This window comes from Formica exsecta, unplaced genomic scaffold (genome assembly GCF_003651465.1).
Source record: "Formica exsecta isolate Colony F162 unplaced genomic scaffold, ASM365146v1 scaffold38, whole genome shotgun sequence".
In the NCBI taxonomy this organism is placed as follows: domain Eukaryota; kingdom Metazoa; phylum Arthropoda; class Insecta; order Hymenoptera; family Formicidae; genus Formica; species Formica exsecta.
Window position 1 is genome coordinate 675,393 of NW_021851042.1, and position 22,783 is coordinate 698,175.

Consider the following 22,783-nt stretch of genomic DNA (forward strand, 5'->3'; position numbering starts at 1 on the left):
AAAAAAGGGGGGGGGGGGGGAGAGGCCTTTTAACAACCAGACTCATTAGGACCGTGCTGCTCGCTTTTTACAACGGGACATTTGTAAGCAATACAGACTTCAAAAAACAAACGCTCCTGTCGCAGCGCCGCCGCTGCCGTTGCTGCGGCTGCTGGCTACGCCGTGATTGCTCTCTTTTCGCCACATTTGCTCTCTCTTTCCCCCCCTTTCTGTCTTCGTTTCGTTCCCCGCGCCCTGCTTTTTTTTTTTTTTTTATTTCGTGCCTGGTCCACGGTTAAGGGTGTCTGGCAGAATTTAAATTGCGAAACGAGCGTTGGTCGCGAGAAAACCAGAAGCCTCCTTTCGAAAGCTTCGCTCTCTCTCTATCTCTGTTTTTCTTTTTCCTTTCCTCGTTCCTTTTTTTTTTCTCACGACTCGTTCGCTTATTCGCCTTGTACGTTCGCGCGTCTCCGGCTGCATAAAAAAAATTTTTTGTCGTCGCATGCTCATTAAGATATCGACGATTATGATACTATCGTTTTGGGCCTTATTCATGCGGCGGTTTATATCAACGATATCAGAGTTAATTTTTGCCGTGGCGCAGTCTGATGAAGTCGTAACGCAGTAAAATATCGAAACTTATTGTCGCGGAGCGAGATAAACGGCTGATAACAGCTGATTCGCACTGACGCTCGGCTAACAACCCGTGCATTTCCATTTATACACATAATCAATTCGTGTCGCTCGCAGTCAGTTATTTAGTACTCCGCGAGATTACCAAATTTGCGTTGTGTTCATGTCTCGTTTATTCTATAAACAGTTTTGTACCTGCGATTAAATTTTGGGATTTAATAATCTCATTTTCTTATTTGTGATATTATACAACACACATTATAATTGCAATAATTATTATTATCGATTTATGTGAAATAAACCAAAACTCTGACACGATTATAAAAACAATATTTTCTCTCATTTTCCAAAGAGGAGACAAATTGCATACAGATTATATTATTATAAGAATTATTAATAGCAATCTGCTTATTTGCAAAATTTCACAAAACGGCATATTTTAATCATTGTGTAGGCAAATATAAAAATTATAAACTATTTCAAGATGTAGACGTAGAATTAAGAAAAGAGAACGAAGATGAAGGAACGAAGGAAAACCGTTTCGCGCGGGCACGTTCGAGTTCAGTCGGTCTATAATTAAGAAGGAAATAACGAGGAACTTGTCGAACGCGAGTGTAATCATTACGAATGCACATGAAACACATGTTTCTCTCGAGCAACACTTCCTGTCGTTAAATGGCGGCGTAACTACTCACATTTATGCGGATCCCTTTGCTACCGGTCCTTTCTCCACCTTCCCGTTTCTGTGTGCGACGAGAGAGAATTAGCGGAAGGCGTGGCGGTTTTAAATTAACGTTTACTTTAACCGAATCTTAGTTGAACTGAAAATGCTACGAGAAAAATATATGTCTAAAAAAATAATTATTATCATTAATTTTTTTCAAACCTCAGAAAAATTATTTTTGCTCTGACAAAAGTCGATTTAAAGCTTGCACAAAATTTTCTTACTAATTTTCTTCGAGATCTTGGTATTTATTTGTCTGTTGTTGACATTATTTTATATTTGACATTTGTGTGTGTGTTTTTACTTCAATTATATTACTTACTATTATATTGCTATAAATTAAAGCGGAGATGTACACACGTCATATCGTCTTGTATTATACATTCTATCTTATTTCTAATTAGTGTAATTTTGTTTATTGCGTCATGAATGCAATGGTAAGAGAAATTTCGATGGAAAATAACTCTGGAGTACCGGTGAAAAAAAGAAGATACGAACGAGACTACGGAGACACACAGCGAACATTCATCTCGAAAACGTCCCGGCTAAACATAGTCGTCAGGACGAGCCTGGGGGATGCATTTTACGATCTCGCGTACGCGAGTATATTGTATACCGATAAAAAAGTAAAAGACATTTTTCAAAGTCCCAGGAAGACATGACCGACCATCTCACACGCGCGAGCACAAACGGGCGTCGAATATCGAATGCAGTCACCGCGAAATTGAGAAAGTAGTTCATCAAGTCTGTTTTCGAAACGCACTGAGCCTTTTTACGCGCTAATTGCGACGACTCGTCGCAATTTACGAGATGACGAGCCGTGAAATCCAAGAAACCCGATAGCTTGTGGCGACTGTTGCTTGATTACGTTTGCACAAACACGTTTGTCGACTCGGTTATCAATGTTGGATAATTGCTCGATGAACGATTAATATCACGGATCGAATTTATTTTCATGGATCTCTTATCTTCAACTCTTCGATTCGTTTCAATTTTTGTGCTTTCTCCAATGAAATTTTCCTATCTCTTGTATCGTATATACTTATAAACCTTTCTTAAAAAAGATAAAAGTACACCAAGTATATAAAAAAGTATTCACATTTGTATGCAATAAACACAAGTTTAAAGAAAATAAAAAATTAGGACATATATTTGTGTGTGTGTGTGTGTGTGTATTTACTTGGCGTTTTTTATCGTAAAATAAAAATTGTCACTCACCGGTCGATGCGCGGCAGCGGAGTGTATTACGTTGAAACTATGTTGAGATCTGTAACAATCAAAGATAAGATATCAATTATAATAGCGTTCAGAATAATTAATAATATTTTAAACAATTTAATATTTCAAACAATTATTATTATGTATGCGTATCGAGTAAAGAATTCGATATAATAAGCAGAGAAGAAAGAGATATTTTTAATAGCATAATTTTACATAATTTCCGCGCGAAGAGATTATTTTTGTCTTAAGAGTATAAGCTTTTATAAAATATAAAAATTGTTTTTCTCAATTCTTGTTTACATCATCTAAATAAGCAAACCAATTAAACGGGAGTAGATGCGCACGATTAATAAAAAATATTATTAAAAAAAATTACTTACGCTTAGTTGCTCCGCCGTTGCCTGATGCCTCTTAAGCCTCCTCCTCCTCTCAGGTTGTCGGGATTTCTTTTCAAGTTCGTTGCACTCGCGAACTGCATTAATTCGCGAAAATACTGTTAATGACAATTGCGTGCGAATCATCCGCGGCATTCTGAAAATTTTGCACAGCAGTCCAATTAATTAAGGCGCGACGAACGATCCAAAGTACGATGAAAACGGACGTGCGACGCTTTATATGGCACTGCCAAACTCGAATGCGCGATACTTTGCATGGCACTCCCGAACGTAGATGCGAAACATTCTACATGACACTCCCGAATTAAGGTAAAATGCGATATCGATCGAAAACGTTCAAATTTGGGTACTTCGCTTCCCCTTCAGGAAAAACCTTCCGGGTACTAAGCCCTCCCACCAACGTCAAGGTGTACCCAATGGGAGGGTTATATTATATAAAATATTATGTAATATAATATAATTTATAAATTATTTTATAATTAAGGGAGTAACGGAACGCGACGAATTGCCGGCGGGCAATGCTTCTTTTTGGGATATATCTCTATAATACAAATATTTTAATATTCATTTAAAAGAATTAAATAATTTTGGAATAATTTATATAAAAAGTTCTTCTGTTTTGTGATGAAATATTTATATAAATTAATCTCATGTCATTTTATCATTGTTTCAAGTAAAAAAAAAAAATAAAGTTATCGATGAGACGGATAAACAAGTTGCGAAAAATTAGAATAAAACTGTAATTTGTAAATTATTATGACTATTTTTTCTTAATTTCTTACTGCCAATCTTTCTTAAAAATAATATATTTTTTTATACTACTGTTTTTTATTGACAAATTAGTGCTATTATTATAATAATTTTTTATTTTTTATTTTTCCTAATAATTTATTATTATACGTGGTATTGTTATTATCTCTGTAATTACTATTTTTATCATTATTTTTTTTGTTATTATATTCTGCTAAGATCTTTATAAATTTTCATCAGTAATGTTTAGAAAAACAGAATTTTTATAATTTTCCATTTATTTATGTTAATTAATTAATAAAAAATAATATATGTATCAGATAATCTACAAGACATCTTCTAAAATTCTCCGTTTTAATAATATTACTTAAGAAAAGAAAAATGTAAATATACATAACTTTTTGGAGCATTAAAACGATCTCGACAGTAGTATAATTTTCTCGGCATTTTATCGCAACGGTTATATTGAATGTTTTAATCCAGCATGGCGCGACTCAATCTAAACACGCGATAAATCTTCGACACATTGGCCTAAAAAGCGCCGAAAAGTAACCTTTTTACGTCGGGCGGAAGCAGCCGCTAAGTGGTAGGACGATGAGGCGAAAACGCGCTCGCGCGATTCCATTAAAGCGGATGCGTGCGGGACGCACTCACTCTACAAGAGATATTAATGATTTCCCAAAGCTCTCGACTCGTGTGAAAACTTTGATGAGCCTATAATCCTTCGTTATGACCCCAGAAGCGATCTCGCACAGGCGTGACGTTCGAGAGGCACTTCTTAAAAGGGCTATTATCGACAAGTGCGAACGGCTACTTATGAAGACTGGCTACTTATCCTTGACGAGCAAGAGAACTTCTGTTCGGCACGTCTTGTGAAGCGCCGCGAATGTAACCAAACACGTGCCGCTACCAACTGGCGTCGATATTTTCTGTTTTAGTATTAATTTTTTCAGAGATTTCTTTTTAAAATATAAAACAACGAATTAATATTTTTCTCGATTAATTTATGATTTTTTAAATTAGATTTTAATAAATTAAAATTAGATAATTAAGACAAGAAAGAGGAGATAATAATCAAAATTCTTGGATAAATAAAACAATGAAATTCTGTATTAATATAAGATCAATAGTTTTAAGACACTTTCTAAAAATATTTTAATAAATATTAATATCACATTGTTAAAAAATTATCGTTATTCCACTTGTGGTACTGTTTCTTAACATAGTTATATTATTCGATGACAAAGAGATGCTTTTGCATCGTGTAGATCTTGTTTTATAACGAATCGTTCGAGGAATAGCAGAGAGGAAGTTATCATCAGCGCGGCGTTTTTAAGACCGGAAGTACGCGAAACAAATGAACTATCGGGGCACCACGAAATCCGAAAGGCGGATAGGAAGAGGCGGGCAGGAGACCAGTTAAGGGCTAACAAGTATATAACCACCGATATGCGGCGCCTCTCGTGACTCTCTAACTAGCCGCGCATGGCGAGCACGTGTGGAGGTGTCGACTGCGCCAGAGGCGCAAAGACCCTTATCCTCGGCCGTGACCCTTCCCGTCCTTTCACTTTCCCACCCCCTTCGCGACGCTCCATTTCACGCCGGACGAAATCGAAGCGAAAATATTTGGGCTCTATGTAATTGGCCACGACAACGGGTGACTTAGAACCATGCGCGTTATATCGCCACCCTCAATTTTCTTCCGTTTGACTAATAAATTGATCATACGAGATAAAATCATTTTTGCGACGTTTAGGACTGATATAGCTTAGTATTAAATTTAATTAAGTAAATTTTTTTTCTTTCTATCATGGATAAGATTATAATTTATGTATAATAAAAAGAAAAAGGAATGCTGAATCAAATTTATTTAATTCCTTAAAAATATTCCTTAAAAATAATTCTCGTCTTAAATTAATATATTTTTATATAAAATTTTTTGCGTAAGTTTCCTGTCTTAAAGATCGAAAAACTACACAAACAATCGCTATAATTTGGCATTAATTTAAATTGGACTGTATAATTATATAATGGCCAATATAACTATACAGTCTATCCTCGAAAATAATAATTTGATATTTTCGGACGTATTAGTCTTTGATAGTTTGCGAGCAGAAACGCAAACTGCCGCGGACGGAGCGCACTTTGAAAGTCGCACCGTCTTACGGCAGTTACTTGAGGATTTTGCGAGGGTCTTTGAAGTTTCGGTAGCGGTTTTCCTCGGGTGTATTCTAATTTTACGAGCCGGTGGCGATGAAATTGGCCAGCTCGACGTCGCGCTCGCTATCGCGCCAATGGTCAACTGTCAAACCGGCGGGGGATAAGCCGACGCGCATAAACCGCTTAAAGGGGAGAAAAGGGGAGAAAATGAAATTTAATTAACTGAAACAACGCGAAATTATCGGACATTACGCGCTATCCGCTCGACGCGCTTCGTTTACCGCCATTCAAACTCGCACGTGATTCTGTATATATAAATCTACATGTTATATATCGTAACAACAATTATTTTTATACATTGTCGAACCGGCAATTATAAACTTGCAAAAAAAATTTGCATAGAGAAAAAAAAACAGGTTGATAAAATCTGTTGTGTCTAAGATGGCAATTTACAGTCTTTAATATCATCTTTCATTGTTTATTGATTAAATTTTTAAATACTAGATAATCCGAATATATTATATATTATATCATTTTTAATATTACAATATTTGAATCTTAATCTCTACAAGAGCAAAGAAATTTCTAATTGTTATCTTTGTTTGCATTAAATTTTAGATTCTAATAAAGGTCCTTCCTCACAAATCGCATACCATCAATTGCGAATAATTTTAGTTAACGATCAGTCGTGAGTCTTAAATCCCCTATATTCCTTTCGTGACCATTAATGTAATGTACATCTACACGATGCGCCGATAGCAAGGGGTGGAAGGGCAGAGGAACGAGCGGGGTGCGTTAACGGGAGAGAGAATCGTTCGGTGAACACAAGAGACGCCTTCCGGGACGGGAGGATCAGGGAAGGGAGGAGAGATCGGAGGGAGGATTGGATGGGACGTGCAGGTTTGCCAATATACAAAGGGGAGCCCGGAGATTACGATCTTTCATTCGTTCGCTCGTTCCAATTATTTTGTCCAATTAAAATATCGATTTTCTCCCCCATCGCCGCGATTCTCGCGAATTCGCCTTTCGCAGTCTCCCTCTCCCTTCCCCCTCACCCCTTTCCACCCGCTCGCTCTTTCCTCCCGTGCCACCCTCCATACGGTAGCATCGACCGTGCCCAACCCTGTGATTCTTCCTCTTCTCACCCTCATCCATCCTGTTATACAACCACCGTTTTCTCTCCATCGTCACTCTCCTCTGTATTTTTCCTTTTTGCTTTCTCTCTTTCTCCTTCTTTCCTCCCTCCCTTCTTTCCGTCTCTTTCTCATTCTCTCCACTTTCTCCCCCTGTCTCCACCTACACCATTTCGGCTCCAATATTCAATTATTGGCTACGTGAAGTCGCTTACGGTTTCTGCGTGCATACCAACGGGCGCGTGTTTCACTGCCCTTCTGCGGCTGCCATCTGACTATGCAACCGAGAAAAGAGAAGCAGAGAAATAAAGAGAGAGAGAGAGAAAGAGAAAGGGTGAGTTCAGGGTAGGAGAGTGAGACGGCGTGTTTCCTGGCAGAAATCTGAAACAAACGAGCAGTGTTCCGTCCGTCGTGGCTTTCCGTGCAAATGCGATCGTGCGCTGGGTTCGCGGAATGGGCATGGTATTCGCTGTGACACGCAATGCTTCAAAGAGCCCAATCGCGAGTCAGAGGTACTTAAATCGAAACGCGACAAGCGTAGAATGCACGCCCGCGAACAACGAAGTCGCGGGGATTACGAGAGAGATGCAATCTTCTCGCTCGATACTGAAATTTATGAAGAATGAGAATGGCTTGCGATGCATTCGTCAAACAATGCTTTTTGTATCTCGGTAATTGCACGCAGTATTTTTGATACAAATAAAATAACTATGTATTAATAGGAGATAACGCGAAATATGCTCTCATAAATGAAATTAATAATCATCACTGATAAGCAGTAATTTCAGTTATAAGTATGACATTGAAATTTCACTGAAAAGAATCAATTATTAGTAGTGGCTAATTTTTAGTGGTAGTGGAATTTTACTATCATAATCAGTGAAACATAAAATGAAGGAACAAAGCGTGTGAATGTTTTTACTGAAAATCAGTAAAATACTCATCGAACTTCGGTGAAATCTTGACACTAATTTGATTTCAAAGAATATATAATAGAGAGAGAAATCCCTAGAGATTCTTAAAAAGAAGTACTCATAAAAATATTTTTTTAGCTTTTCTTTATAATACATAATATTAAAATGTTTCAAAAACATACTCAGATATAAATTAGCTCAAATTAGATTATTTAATACAAATTTATTAAATATTTTTTACTGTAATAATCTTACTATTAATCTTATAAATTGTCATTTCCAAAAATGAAATACGGTCTACATTTCCTAAAATCCACGTTGGCTACAGATTTTTTTCCAACCTGCTCGATATATATCATCGAAGTATAAGTGGCGCATCAACGGCAAAAAGCGCAAGAGCGCGCTCCCATGACCAGATTCTTTTTTTTTCCCGAAGAGAAATTAACCCTCTAAACGGCTATTAGAGCCGAGCGGTGAGCGTGCGCGTTCTCTCTGAGAATAGACGATCTAATTCCGTGGACGGGAGGAAGCGAGGAACGAGCTGATGGAGCAAGGCGAAGCGAGGAAGACGGACCACCGTGATTGCAATTTTAACGCCAATTTGACTTGAATCTTTTCTGCCCGAAAGAAATACTGTTTTCATGCTCAATATAGCGGCTCGCTAATAATTAACGGCCAGCTCCTAGCATTTTACACGTATAGGGTGTCTCGATATCACAAAATCCGTAATGGTCGAAAATTTCTTAGAGCTCTCTATTCATGTTTATAGGAACATTATTATATCAATACAAATTTTATAGCGTATTTATAGATATTATTACATGCAGTATTATTTACATTAATTAAACTAAACTGAACTAAATTTAGTCTTATATCATATATCTTTCTGAAAATATTGTTTGCAATAATTACTGATAGAAATAAAAATATAAATCAAAAAAATTCAAATATTCGAAATGTTTAAAAAAATGATAAATTGAATTATACATATATAAAATTGTGAATATAATTAATAAATAAATTATTTGTTTCCTCTACAAATATTAACACATTGACTAATAAAAATTGCAATTTCCTATATTAACGCGTATAAAAAAAAATTAAAAAGAGAGATCAATTGCTTTTAATATCGCACCAAATTTTATAATTTGCTAGGAAAATTATCATATTTCTCCAAAAAGTATTGATCCGATGTACGTGAAAGTTTGTTTACAGAAAATGGCGAACGTTCAAGCAAAACTCTGCGATACACCGAGTACGTGTACCGAGTACGTCTTATGGTGCTAGCGGGTGGTCCTCATTATGTCGGGTTCCCCACTGCTTACCCGTCCTATCTATTTAACGTATCGTTTGCCTTGGTAACCATCCAAATTAGCTCATCCTTCTCTATCCCGCGGCAACAGCATCTTTCCCGACCTCGCTCTTGTCGTCTTTAATTATTGGAAAGACGATGTTTAATAACGACGATCCGACCGTCACGGTGTGCTCTAATCTAAAACACTCGTTTCCTGTGAAAGATTACATCGTAATGGCAAACCGCACGGTAGCTGATTTATTTATGAGAATATTATGAGAAAGTCGTGCACATTTTTTTAATATTGTGCGTTTGTTGAGCGAATAATTTCAAAAAAGTTTGACAAAATCGATATAATTTGTATAAGTTTGATTCGAAAATTCTCTGGAACGATACACATAGATTCTGGAAATTTGAATATCTTAAGAGTATTTTAAAAAGAAAGAAAGTCAATCTAGAAGGACGAGTTACGACCTCGCCAATCGGACACACAAATTTATCTTGAGAACAAACGGAATGGATATGCTCACAAACCGAATTTAAAAATCAATGGCCTGCAAATATTAATGCCTCGAATAACGAAAGATAGCGAAATGCTTTGTTATGGGAGTTTATGAACCTCTTTATTACCATCGTGATTTCTTCTCGATTGTCGAGTCTGCAGTTAGCATAATATCGCGCTGTTAAAAGTCTGACGATTTAGCTACGGGGAAAGTTAATCGCGATAGCGAATCATCTTCCGACTATCTATATTTCGTTATGTATAAGACAAGTCTGTGATGATATCGACCAAATTACATTTTTCAGAAAGGCAGTTGGCGTAAAGACCAACTCAATAATGCGTATCTTTTTTGATTTTATTCAGCTTCATTAGACGTCTTATATATTAATTGATCCGCGAGAGACAACATGTATGTGTTTTATGCTGCATGTCTCTTACAGATTTTTGTATTCGTTATTAATAAACTTCGTCTGCGTTCGGAGTCTTTATCAAATGGATAAACAAACGGACTCTTATCAAACAGGGAGTTACGGATAATGTAACGATATGAACGTATCTCGCACTGGTAAGCGATATGTTTTTGAGGTTTGACATCGATTCTCTCTGATAAAACGGTGAAAATAGACACCGTGCGGATTTCCGCACGATGAAATTTACGACTCCAACCAATTCCGCGAAAATGGAAGAACGTCCGCGAGGTTTTATTCGGCGGTGCAGTGTTATATCGGCATCCCTATCGGGACTCATTTGTTTTTGCTTATCGCGAAGTTACGTGACGGAGTCACCGTAAATATGACGGACGGGTATGCGACGATGGAATCTCCGTCAGAACAAACGAGCGCCACGGCCGAACCCCGAAAATCTCCCGACATGCCGCGACGCGACGGCTCGATTTAGGGGCTGAACGTCGAGAGGGAAGTCTCGAGACTGGTTAGAGGGGTTGATGTTCGACTGCGAATCGATATACCTACCTGTCTACCTGCATGCGCGAACAAACCGTATCTCCCGAAATGAACCGGGAAGAGATAGCCGAAATTTCAGAATTCTTATATTTTCGCGTCTCGTATATGCGTTGCGATCATGATTTAATACTTTCAACCGTTATATAGTACGTTGTGTGTTTCTCAAACAAACGTGATTAATAATGATATAATAATTATAAATTGAAATATTGTAATTGTTACATTAATATTATTTGGTTTATTAACGTGATGTATGATAAATTGCTTATTAAATTAAAAAGCAATATATGTCAGGCTTAATCTTTAATAAATTATTGCCGAATTTACTATTTACGAATTCAATTTTGATTCAAGTTAAAATTTATATAAATAAAATTAAATTGCGAAAAAGAAAAAAAGTTTTGTTATTTATTTCTCTTTTTATAATTATAGATTCAACAAAATTCTTTTGTTACTTATCATGCCAGTAGTATCTTCATAACTCAATTTCTCATCACAAAATTTTATTAAAAAAAGAAACAACTTGTCAAAATATTTATCATTAAAAGAACAATGCAATAAACATATCGAAATATTTTTAAATGCTTCCGAATGCTTGCACATCAACGTTCCTCGTTGACTAATCCAAACATTTTAAAAAGAAGTACTCATAAAAATATTTTTTTAGCTTTTCTTTATAATACATAATATTAAAATGTTTCAAAAACATACTCAGATATAAATTAGCTCAAATTAGATTATTTAATACAAATTTATTAAATATTTTTTACTGTAATAATCTTACTATTAATCTTATAAATTGTCATTTCCAAAAATGAAATACGGTCTACATTTCCTAAAATCCACGTTGGCTACAGATTTTTTTCCAACCTGCTCGATATATATCATCGAAGTATAAGTGGCGCATCAACGGCAAAAAGCGCAAGAGCGCGCTCCCATGACCAGATTCTTTTTTTTTCCCGAAGAGAAATTAACCCTCTAAACGGCTATTAGAGCCGAGCGGTGAGCGTGCGCGTTCTCTCTGAGAATAGACGATCTAATTCCGTGGACGGGAGGAAGCGAGGAACGAGCTGATGGAGCAAGGCGAAGCGAGGAAGACGGACCACCGTGATTGCAATTTTAACGCCAATTTGACTTGAATCTTTTCTGCCCGAAAGAAATACTGTTTTCATGCTCAATATAGCGGCTCGCTAATAATTAACGGCCAGCTCCTAGCATTTTACACGTATAGGGTGTCTCGATATCACAAAATCCGTAATGGTCGAAAATTTCTTAGAGCTCTCTATTCATGTTTATAGGAACATTATTATATCAATACAAATTTTATAGCGTATTTATAGATATTATTACATACAGTATTATTTACATTAATTAAACTAAACTGAACTAAATTTAGTCTTATATCATATATCTTTCTGAAAATATTGTTTGCAATAATTACTGATAGAAATAAAAATATAAATCAAAAAAATTCAAATATTCGAAATGTTTAAAAAAATGATAAATTGAATTATACATATATAAAATTGTGAATATAATTAATAAATAAATTATTTGTTTCCTCTACAAATATTAACACATTGACTAATAAAAATTGCAATTTCCTATATTAACGCGTATAAAAAAAAATTAAAAAGAGAGATCAATTGCTTTTAATATCGCACCAAATTTTATAATTTGCTAGGAAAATTATCATATTTCTCCAAAAAGTATTGATCCGATGTACGTGAAAGTTTGTTTACAGAAAATGGCGAACGTTCAAGCAAAACTCTGCGATACACCGAGTACGTGTACCGAGTACGTCTTATGGTGCTAGCGGGTGGTCCTCATTATGTCTGGTTCCCCACTGCTTACCCGTCCTATCTATTTAACGTATCGTTTGCCTTGGTAACCATCCAAATTAGCTCATCCTTCTCTATCCCGCGGCAACAGCATCTTTCCCGACCTCGCTCTTGTCGTCTTTAATTATTGGAAAGACGATGTTTAATAACGACGATCCGACCGTCACGGTGTGCTCTAATCTAAAACACTCGTTTCCTGTGAAAGATTACATCGTAATGGCAAACCGCACGGTAGCTGATTTATTTATGAGAATATTATGAGAAAGTCGTGCACATTTTTTTAATATTGTGCGTTTGTTGAGCGAATAATTTCAAAAAAGTTTGACAAAATCGATATAATTTGTATAAGTTTGATTCGAAAATTCTCTGGAACGATACACATAGATTCTGGAAATTTGAATATCTTAAGAGTATTTTAAAAAGAAAGAAAGTCAATCTAGAAGGACGAGTTACGACCTCGCCAATCGGACACACAAATTTATCTTGAGAACAAACGGAATGGATATGCTCACAAACCGAATTTAAAAATCAATGGCCTGCAAATATTAATGCCTCGAATAACGAAAGATAGCGAAATGCTTTGTTATGGGAGTTTATGAACCTCTTTATTACCATCGTGATTTCTTCTCGATTGTCGAGTCTGCAGTTAGCATAATATCGCGCTGTTAAAAGTCTGACGATTTAGCTACGGGGAAAGTTAATCGCGATAGCGAATCATCTTCCGACTATCTGTATTTCGTTATGTATAAGACAAGTCTGTGATGATATCGACCAAATTACATTTTTCAGAAAGGCAGTTGGCGTAAAGACCAACTCAATAATGCGTATCTTTTTTGATTTTATTCAGCTTCATTAGACGTCTTATATATTAATTGATCCGCGAGAGACAACATGTATGTGTTTTATGCTGCATGTCTCTTACAGATTTTTGTATTCGTTATTAATAAACTTCGTCTGCGTTCGGAGTCTTTATCAAATGGATAAACAAACGGACTCTTATCAAACAGGGAGTTACGGATAATGTAACGATATGAACGTATCTCGCACTGGTAAGCGATATGTTTTTGAGGTTTGACATCGATTCTCTCTGATAAAACGGTGAAAATAGACACCGTGCGGATTTCCGCACGATGAAATTTACGACTCCAACCAATTCCGCGAAAATGGAAGAACGTCCGCGAGGTTTTATTCGGCGGTGCAGTGTTATATCGGCATCCCTATCGGGACTCATTTGTTTTTGCTTATCGCGAAGTTACGTGACGGAGTCACCGTAAATATGACGGACGGGTATGCGACGATGGAATCTCCGTCAGAACAAACGAGCGCCACGGCCGAACCCCGAAAATCTCCCGACATGCCGCGACGCGACGGCTCGATTTAGGGGCTGAACGTCGAGAGGGAAGTCTCGAGACTGGTTAGAGGGGTTGATGTTCGACTGCGAATCGATATACCTACCTGTCTACCTGCATGCGCGAACAAACCGTATCTCCCGAAATGAACCGGGAAGAGATAGCCGAAATTTCAGAATTCTTATATTTTCGCGTCTCGTATATGCGTTGCGATCATGATTTAATACTTTCAACCGTTATATAGTACGTTGTGTGTTTCTCAAACAAACGTGATTAATAATGATATAATAATTATAAATTGAAATATTGTAATTGTTACATTAATATTATTTGGTTTATTAACGTGATGTATGATAAATTGCTTATTAAATTAAAAAGCAATATATGTCAGGCTTAATCTTTAATAAATTATTGCCGAATTTACTATTTACGAATTCAATTTTGATTCAAGTTAAAATTTATATAAATAAAATTAAATTGCGAAAAAGAAAAAAAGTTTTGTTATTTATTTCTCTTTTTATAATTATAGATTCAACAAAATTCTTTTGTTACTTATCATGCCAGTAGTATCTTCATAACTCAATTTCTCATCACAAAATTTTATTAAAAAAAGAAACAACTTGTCAAAATATTTATCATTAAAAGAACAATGCAATAAACATATCGAAATATTTTTAAATGCTTCCGAATGCTTGCACATCAACGTTCCTCGTTGACTAATCCAAACATTATCTCTTTGCTTTATCATTTAATATGCGCAACGACAATTGAAAACTATCTCATCCGCACTCTTAATTTTTTTTTTTCAATCTTAATCACCCCGCCTAATTGCTCAATTGCACTCATTACCGTCTCCGACGTAGTAAAGCAAGTGGCGATTAAATCTCTCCTTCCTCGTCGCGCTCCCCTCACCCCCCTTTCCACATCTCCCCCCGCTCCGTGACGGCGCGTCGCATTTGCACGAGAGAAACTTATCCCTCTCGGCACAAAAATCGCTGTATAGATAATTCCGCCTGTTCCTGGGTCCCCAGCTACGGGGCGGAGCATCGCGAGGAATGCCCCTGTTGCTAGTTTCCAGCCCCGTTGGTAGTTCCCAGCCCCGTTTTGATCCTCTCCTTCTCATTCTATCACTTGGATTTCCCACTCTGGTGAGAGATCTCTCTTGTTCCGACGTGCGTTCAGCCCCACCATGAACACCCGGCCAGAGGCAAAAGGAAAAATCAGGGCGGTGCTGGCAGAGCGGTCAGACTCAGTCCACACGGAGAGCTCGGCTTGGCTAGAGGCTACCGGAGCTGACAGTCCACGATCGATTGATCCATAAGAACTGTCAAACGTCGAACGATGCCCTTGGCGTGAACGATGTGTCTCGCGCGCGTCGTCTTTCGGAGCTGACCATTGGCCAACATCGACTTCAAGCAATTTGCGAGTTCGTGAAAGATTATGCGCGAATCAGTGAAGAGTGCTTTGAAAAGCAGTGAAGCACGTCGAGTTTTTTAGTCTGTCGTGGAATGAGCGGATAAAGTCTCGTTCAGACTTGAAATATCGGGACATTGTTGTTGCGAATCCGAGCAGTGCTAATCGGCACATAACGTGCCCGATCGACGTTCGAGAATGACAGTAATAAGGATGACCTCGCCGGTGACGCCTGGATCGACCAGTCCGGATTCGTCAAACGAGGCTCAGGCGCTGCAAGCAACCTCGAAACCGACTCATCGATTGAGTTTCTCCGTCGCGGCCCTGCTGGCGGAGGATACCAGAAAGACGTCGGAGTCCCCGGCAAAGCAGGGTCCTCTCTTAATGTCATCCAGATCATCACCGGTCGTCTCGTATTTGCCGATTCGACAGGAACCTCGTATCACCATCAACACTATGGTGCCGAAGCATCTTTGCGACTTGAAAATATCAAGATATACTTCATCGTCGTTGCCCAATCAAGAAACTAGATTGAGCCATTGTGTCTCTCCTCACAATGCTTCAGATTCGGGGACACCACCAAGATATCCCGAAGTAATCGATTTCGCTTGTAGTATCGAATCACCCAGCAGACGATCAACCTCTGGTAGCGTAGATTATCGAATACATCCGTCTACCGACATCAGAACTACCCCGGAACCCATGGTAGGCTGTTCCTCGTCTCCGAAAATCATCGGCAATCATCAGGATGCTGGCTCGCAATCACCTACGAACAGTTCTCATGGTGAAATTCACTCGAGGTGTTCAGAGACGGACGACGTCGAGGAGGACGATGAAAGCAGACTAGTGGACGTCGAGGATCTTCAGCATCATCCGTCCAGTCCAACTCCCGTTAGACCAACTCCAGCCTACCTTGGTGGTTTCTCCACTCTCGGTGGTATACCCGGGATTCCGCCTAATTTTCACTCTGCAGTCTGGGGCGGCGGACATCAGAATGCAGCCGCAGCCGCTGCGGCGGCCGCAGCAGCCACCTTCTTCCCTGCTCACTTTTCTCATCATGCTCCTTTAAACGGTAAGTGTCACACACATACACATAATCTTTATTTTAATATATTTTCCACACGTTATTCTTGTTTTAAATATTGACTAAACTAGTTGGTTTTATTTCGGTATCTTAATTTATGTTTTAATTTATGTTAATAAAATATATATGCTAAGGTGAGAAAATGACATTTAAAAGAGAATTCTTATTTTCTTTTATATTTTTACAATTAGTATAATAATTCCTCGAAGTAGCGTCATTAATTCTCGATCGTTCTAGTAATAATTTTGCAAGGTGCGACGACAATTGTGTTTGAGACAGTCTTTAATCTTTGGCGGAGTGCCAATCTCCCTTGTATTTCTCGGCAGATTCTTTTCATGGTTCATTGCGGCTAAAGCGATTACGTGGTTACAGGCGCGGTTTACGAACGACGATTTCTCGCTGCTATATAAAATCCAGACAACTTTACTCCTTATCGATACGTAATATGGAACGTGATGATATTCTGAAAACATAAACTTAACAAAAAAATATCCCGCGATAATAATCATATAAATGTACTTTCTGTTTATTATTTTACAATTCGATAATTTAATAACTTTTAACAACTTAATAATTATCTATTATCAGTCTTTAAATTATAGAGTCTCTAATTGTAACGTAAATAATTAACGCCAATCGATACATACATACATTATATTCTTTAGTTACTATTGTAGGTAAATGATATTATCTCCAGCGTTAATTAGTTAAGCAATTTACGAATTACAAAAGACGATCGTTGAAGAAGCAATTTGCATCATTATTTAATTTCATCAAAAAACCCACCAGAGACGCAGGATTGAATTTAACTACTTTTTGCTCGTGGATTCTCCAACGAAACAATAGGTGATTATCGCAGAAAAGTGTCCCGAAACAAATCGAGTAATCGACGAACGAAAATTGATTCTCTGATGGCCGCTTCGGCCGCTATTAAACGATAGCCTACCGTCGCTCGACCGAAGCAAACAATTCTCGTATCCTCGCTTGATTAGTGATTGTTGCGAAGAAGATAGTAATTTATGGGTAAAATATTTATCTAATATTATTACATAATAAAACTTGCTTGATCTCTTTAAATATTTAATCATTTATATTGCTGAATTTAATTAATTACTTCGTATTCATGTTAAATGTTTTATAATATTCTTTTAAATATTTCCTCTTAAAGTAAAACTTTTTAAATTTATAAATAATTTTTAATATAACAATTGCGTAAATTCTTTCCAATAAAAACTTTTATAAATACTTATAATTATACAGCGTACATTGTATTATTAATTTGTGCATTGTTATTGCATCTAAAAAATTGAAAAGAATTTAAAAAAATAAAATATACAATTATAAAATAATAATTTTAGCAAGAAATAACAATGGCTACGCTTGTGTTTTTTATTGTCGACGTGAAAAATTCTAGAAGAAATCCCGTAGAATATACGCGCCATACAGGCGAAATACCATAATTCTGAAATATGAACTCTCGTAGAGAGTACTTTCACAGATCGGCGCACCCCTTCAAAGTTTTATGCCACCGCTTCTTTTACCGTGATTATCCTAAATAAGTGATTCTGCCATAAGAGAATTTACTGGTACAAGCAAAGTACAGGCAAATAATTCAAATGTCGTTGAGAAAGAAAAAATATATATGGTATCTGCTAATATATATGTATGTATACATATGTGTATATTGCATTGAAAATTATATTAGTGTTATAAAATAGTGATAGTAAACTAATGATTTTTGTCGATTTCTTTTTTGCTCCATTTTTTAAAACATCTAAAATTAAAATCTCTTTTCTCGAGAAACGTGAAACCACCGATATCCAAACGCAGTAGAGAGATCAGATACGATTTTATCGAGAATGTTTGTCCTTTCGATCGTTATGCAACGCAACAAAAGGCACCCAACCATTCGATCCGTCCTTTCCAGTTTGCACTCCGTCCGATGATCGTTGCATTCGTGGAACACGATATCTCGGCGGAATCAGCTAATTATTTCGAATGCACATTCCCGATCGGTAGTCCCGGATTGAAATCAGGCCCCGCGTTTTTGGTGGCCCCTGCGACGCGGAGAGATCACCGGATGCCGAGACTAATTGGAACCCTTAGCGAGCGGTGAGGAACGTATACAAAGAACAATTCCCGAAGTAGGATCGAGCATAGCGCATACTACCGTGTTGTAAATCCGAGTTGATGCGTAGAGAATCATGGAACAGTGAAAGGGAGGGACGAGAACAGAACGAGGAGAGATGAGTGAATTCAGAAACGGCGACTGCCAAGACGACGACGACGTAGCCTTTTGTCTCGTCGGAATCTTGACTCGATGTTTGGTACAGAAGCTGTTCACCTCCGCTCTACAAATCTGTCAATTGTCTCGAGACAAATCTCGAGAAATATAACCGATATATTCCGATACCGGACCTGTCTCCTGTATTCCTTGCTGCCTTACGGTGGCTCGACACGATCCTCGATTATCCGAATGTAGCACAGAGACAAGCGCTTAAAGATATTCTTTATGCATGTGTTTAAAACTTTCTAGATATTTAAATATATACAGGAATGTATTTGAATGAGATATTTCCTTGTCAACTATATTTTATAAAATATAAATTAACGATTGTTTCGCATTTCGCTGGAAAGTAATTAAGCAATATCATAAATAATTATAGAAGAACGCAATATTATTATTTGCATTTTTTACATTTACTTTTTCATGTATGCTACGTAAGATTAAAATGAGAATTTTTTATCTGCGTCATGCAAAAACCACATTTCCGAATTTTTATGACTTAATGGAACTTAAGAATCTCTCACGAGGTTTCTTCTCACCTGGCTCATAATGTTAATGTCTCAAATTTGACAAATTAATACTAATAAAATCCGAATCTGTCTAAAGGGATTAGTATGCTTATGTTGAGCACGAGATCGTGCGATAACCACGGCTAACAAAATAACGCTACACTTACACCATCGACGAGAACCGTATTCCCTAGCGCGCAATTAACCGACGCGACGCGATGCTGCGGCGCGTCTTTCTCTAAACGCGAGCAAGCGAAGAATACCAAGAGCTCACCAACGACGCCTTTCCTCGCGCGAAGCGAAGCAGGCGTTACGATCGGCGCTCTTATGCGAGCGCGGTAGCCGGGCTGTGTAGTAGGTAGAAACAATTCGCGGCCGGAATTTTGCGGTCAGCCGGCAAAAAAGTAATGAGACCAGTTTGCGGCGCCGTTCCGACGGAAAAATTATGAATTGCACCCTAAAAAGATGCGTTTGCCCTCGCCGGGCTATTCGAGTCCGTTCGAGGCCGACAAAAACGGGACATTGCGGTCTCCCGGCCCTTTCCTCCGTTGGCCTACCTATCCAACGCGAAACACCTTCTCGCGGGAGGACGTATCCGTGTCCGTCAGTTTGTTCATACGAGCATAATGCTCGTCGCTGTTCCCGTGCACGACATGCACTTCGACTGAAAACGTGTTTCTTTTTTTTCCGCTTCCAGAGAACGGCGAGCCGGCTAAGATTAAGTGCAACCTGAGGAAGCACAAGCCTAACCGAAAGCCCAGAACGCCCTTCACGACACAGCAGTTATTGGCCCTCGAGAAGAAGTTCAGGGAGAGGCAGTACTTGAGTGTCGCTGAGAGGGCAGAGTTCTCGTCGTCGTTGCACCTCACGGAGACACAGGTAAAAATCAATTTCCTATTCAAGAATGTATTATTCAAAACGTGTGTAAGTTGTGTAACGAAATTTAAATTTGCCACGCATCAAATTATCCTTAATTAACAATGATGTTTGCTGCGTATAACTTTTAAGTCTGTATATAAATATTCGCTAATAAAATACAAAGGGGAAACAAAGATGGTTTGTTCATCGCGCCAAGGATAACTTGCCAAGTGATTTTTCTAATCATTCGTGCGAGGTGTACGATCACACAACTTTACACAGATGTCTCTTAGCGCTAATTAGCGAGTAGGCTATTAACTCGTTCAACTTGTCGGTGTTTATTCTACAACCATCTTAAATGTAAAGATGGTTTATTGAACCGTAGCCGGGGAAATATTTAATCGAGGATTGTAAATACCTCACTTGTTACGCAATCAAATTAACACATTTAGTATCCGGTCCGCGCGGCGGGGATCATAATTTCTTCGAAGCAGCACAGCGGCTGATCTCGTGAGACATCCGTTAAGACTCAAACTGGAACTCTCCGTATCTTTCGCCACTTTTATTTCCTCGGGACCGGGTGCCATTCACGAGTCAAAACAATTCCTGCGTGTCTTTCAAGGCTTAGTTATGGCTGCGCGGCGCGGCGGCGTTCTGCCAGATGCGCGGTAATTAGCGCACGTAAATGCGCGCTATCCGAGCTGTCTCGGTACATGGGCGCAAAGAGAGGATGGTAATTTTATTAATAGACTACAAATTGCCTGAAACACGCGCGTTCCGCGATAGCACGCGATGACCGACCAATTATCTCCGGCTGAGATCCCGATTCTCTGGCAGCGATTTCCGAAACGCATTTCGCGTGCCTTAGCGCGTGCGTACGAACGGCAAACGGCGAATCAGCCCCGCTTCGTAATGATCCGACAACAACGGCATCGATTATTCGATTAAGATAGACGGCGATAATATTACGGCGAGGGGTAACGGTTTGTTTATAGTCGCAGATGTACACGTCGCCACGATATTATCGCGGATTATTTTCGTCAGTTCTTCTTTTCGACTTTTATCGCGACGTCATCGAGATACTATTTGCCAAAATTATGTCCCGAAAGTAACGTTTAGATGAAATTTAATGTGTTCTCTTCGAATTTATTTTAAAGACTTCGGTGTCGCGAACGTTCGAGCCACGGATTCCAACGGAATAAACAAAGTTATGCGAAATTATATGATGCCATAAAACTGACACAATTTATTTTCATTTCAAATTAATGGAAATCTTGTGTCAATATATTTAATCGATATTAAAATGCAATTAGTAAAGACCATGGATAGTCTGCGATAAACGTTGCAGGCTCGAACTAATTTTAGCTTATAAATTTAATTGCTTGGAAGCCGCGATTCGGTGTAAATCATTACATCCCCAACGATTACTAAATCTTGTCAGAAGATTCGCAAACACGAATAACCATATCTCGCATTAGTCATCGTGTCGAAACTCATCATCCCAAATACGCCGCTATAAATTTGAATTGATTTATTGTTGCAGGTGAAGATCTGGTTTCAGAACCGACGTGCCAAAGCGAAACGTTTGCAAGAAGCGGAAATCGAGAAATTAAGGATGTCGGCCGTGAGACAGCACCATACGGCGCTCTACGGTTCACATCCGGGACTCTTAACTTCCGCGGGACTTTACCCCGTAGGAATGCTGTCTCATCCAGGCTTAACACCTCATCACGCGATCACCCAGCATCCCGCAAGGGAATGAGAGTTGGAAGTTTGAACAATACCGGGCAGAAAAACAGGTGGATTAACTTGTCACCGCATTATGGAATGATTTCGGATTATGCAAAAAAAAAGCAGATTTAAAAATCACGTGATTGTAAAACGTTGCAGCATTACAATAGAAAACATTTTTTTTTATAATGATAATCGTCTTAGAACGATTTCGGAGAGAGAAATCTCGCATAATTGGCTTCACGTTTTCCAGTATTAGTTTAAAGAAGAAAATGAAACGTCTGTTGAAAAATTTGTGTTTAAGCTCTGTGCCAATATCGATTGCAACTGTCTTGAAAAGAAACTATTGTAAATATAATGATAATTGTCTTAGAACGATTTCGGAGAGAGAAATCTCGCATAATCGGCTTCACGTTTTCCAGTATTAGTTTAAAGAAGAAAATGAAACGTCTGTTGAAAAATTTGTGTTTAAGCTCTGTGCCAATATCGATTGCAACTGTCTTGAAAAGAAACTATTGTAAATAGAATTGTAAATATTACTTATAGCGTTAATCGCTTTGTATATAAACATCCAGTGGACTACTTGAGAAATGGGGTTACGTTTACATCGTACAGTATGCGCAGATATTGAGATGAATGAATCTCGGTACTTCGGAAGAAGATTCTTTTTCCAATTTTGTATAAATGTAAAACAAACATACGATGAATAGAAGAGTTTATTTAATAAATTGTATTATATATCATAACCAGTAGAGTTTATTCCCCCCGTTACCTAAGACTCCTTGTCTGTCGCCTTGCTAAAGAAAGGCATAAAATCTGAATTCGAAACATAAATAAACTTAATTATGAATTAATATATTATGTACTAATATACTAATTAGTATATATATACTATACTATACAATATACTATTTCTCGTAGAGATCGAATTAAATTTCTGCACTATAATTCATACTATAAAGTACTAGAATATTTTAATAACACATTCGCTTAATGATAATTTTTTAAATAATTTTCAAATATATATCTTGTAATAGTGACTAA

General features: G+C 37.8%; 1 protein-coding gene across 1 annotated transcript; it reads left to right on the top strand.

Annotated features, from left to right (window-relative positions):
* The first annotated feature begins 15,114 nt into the window (after positions 1-15,114).
* LOC115239422 (muscle segmentation homeobox-like) lies at positions 15,115-21,850 on the top strand. Its single transcript, XM_029813935.1, has 3 exons — positions 15,115-16,342; positions 19,848-20,029; positions 21,552-21,850. Exons 1-3 carry the CDS (start codon positions 15,469-15,471, stop codon positions 21,768-21,770), a joined length of 1,275 nt encoding a protein of 424 aa, XP_029669795.1. The 5' UTR covers positions 15,115-15,468; the 3' UTR covers positions 21,771-21,850.
* Positions 21,851-22,783: the final 933 nt, after the last annotated feature.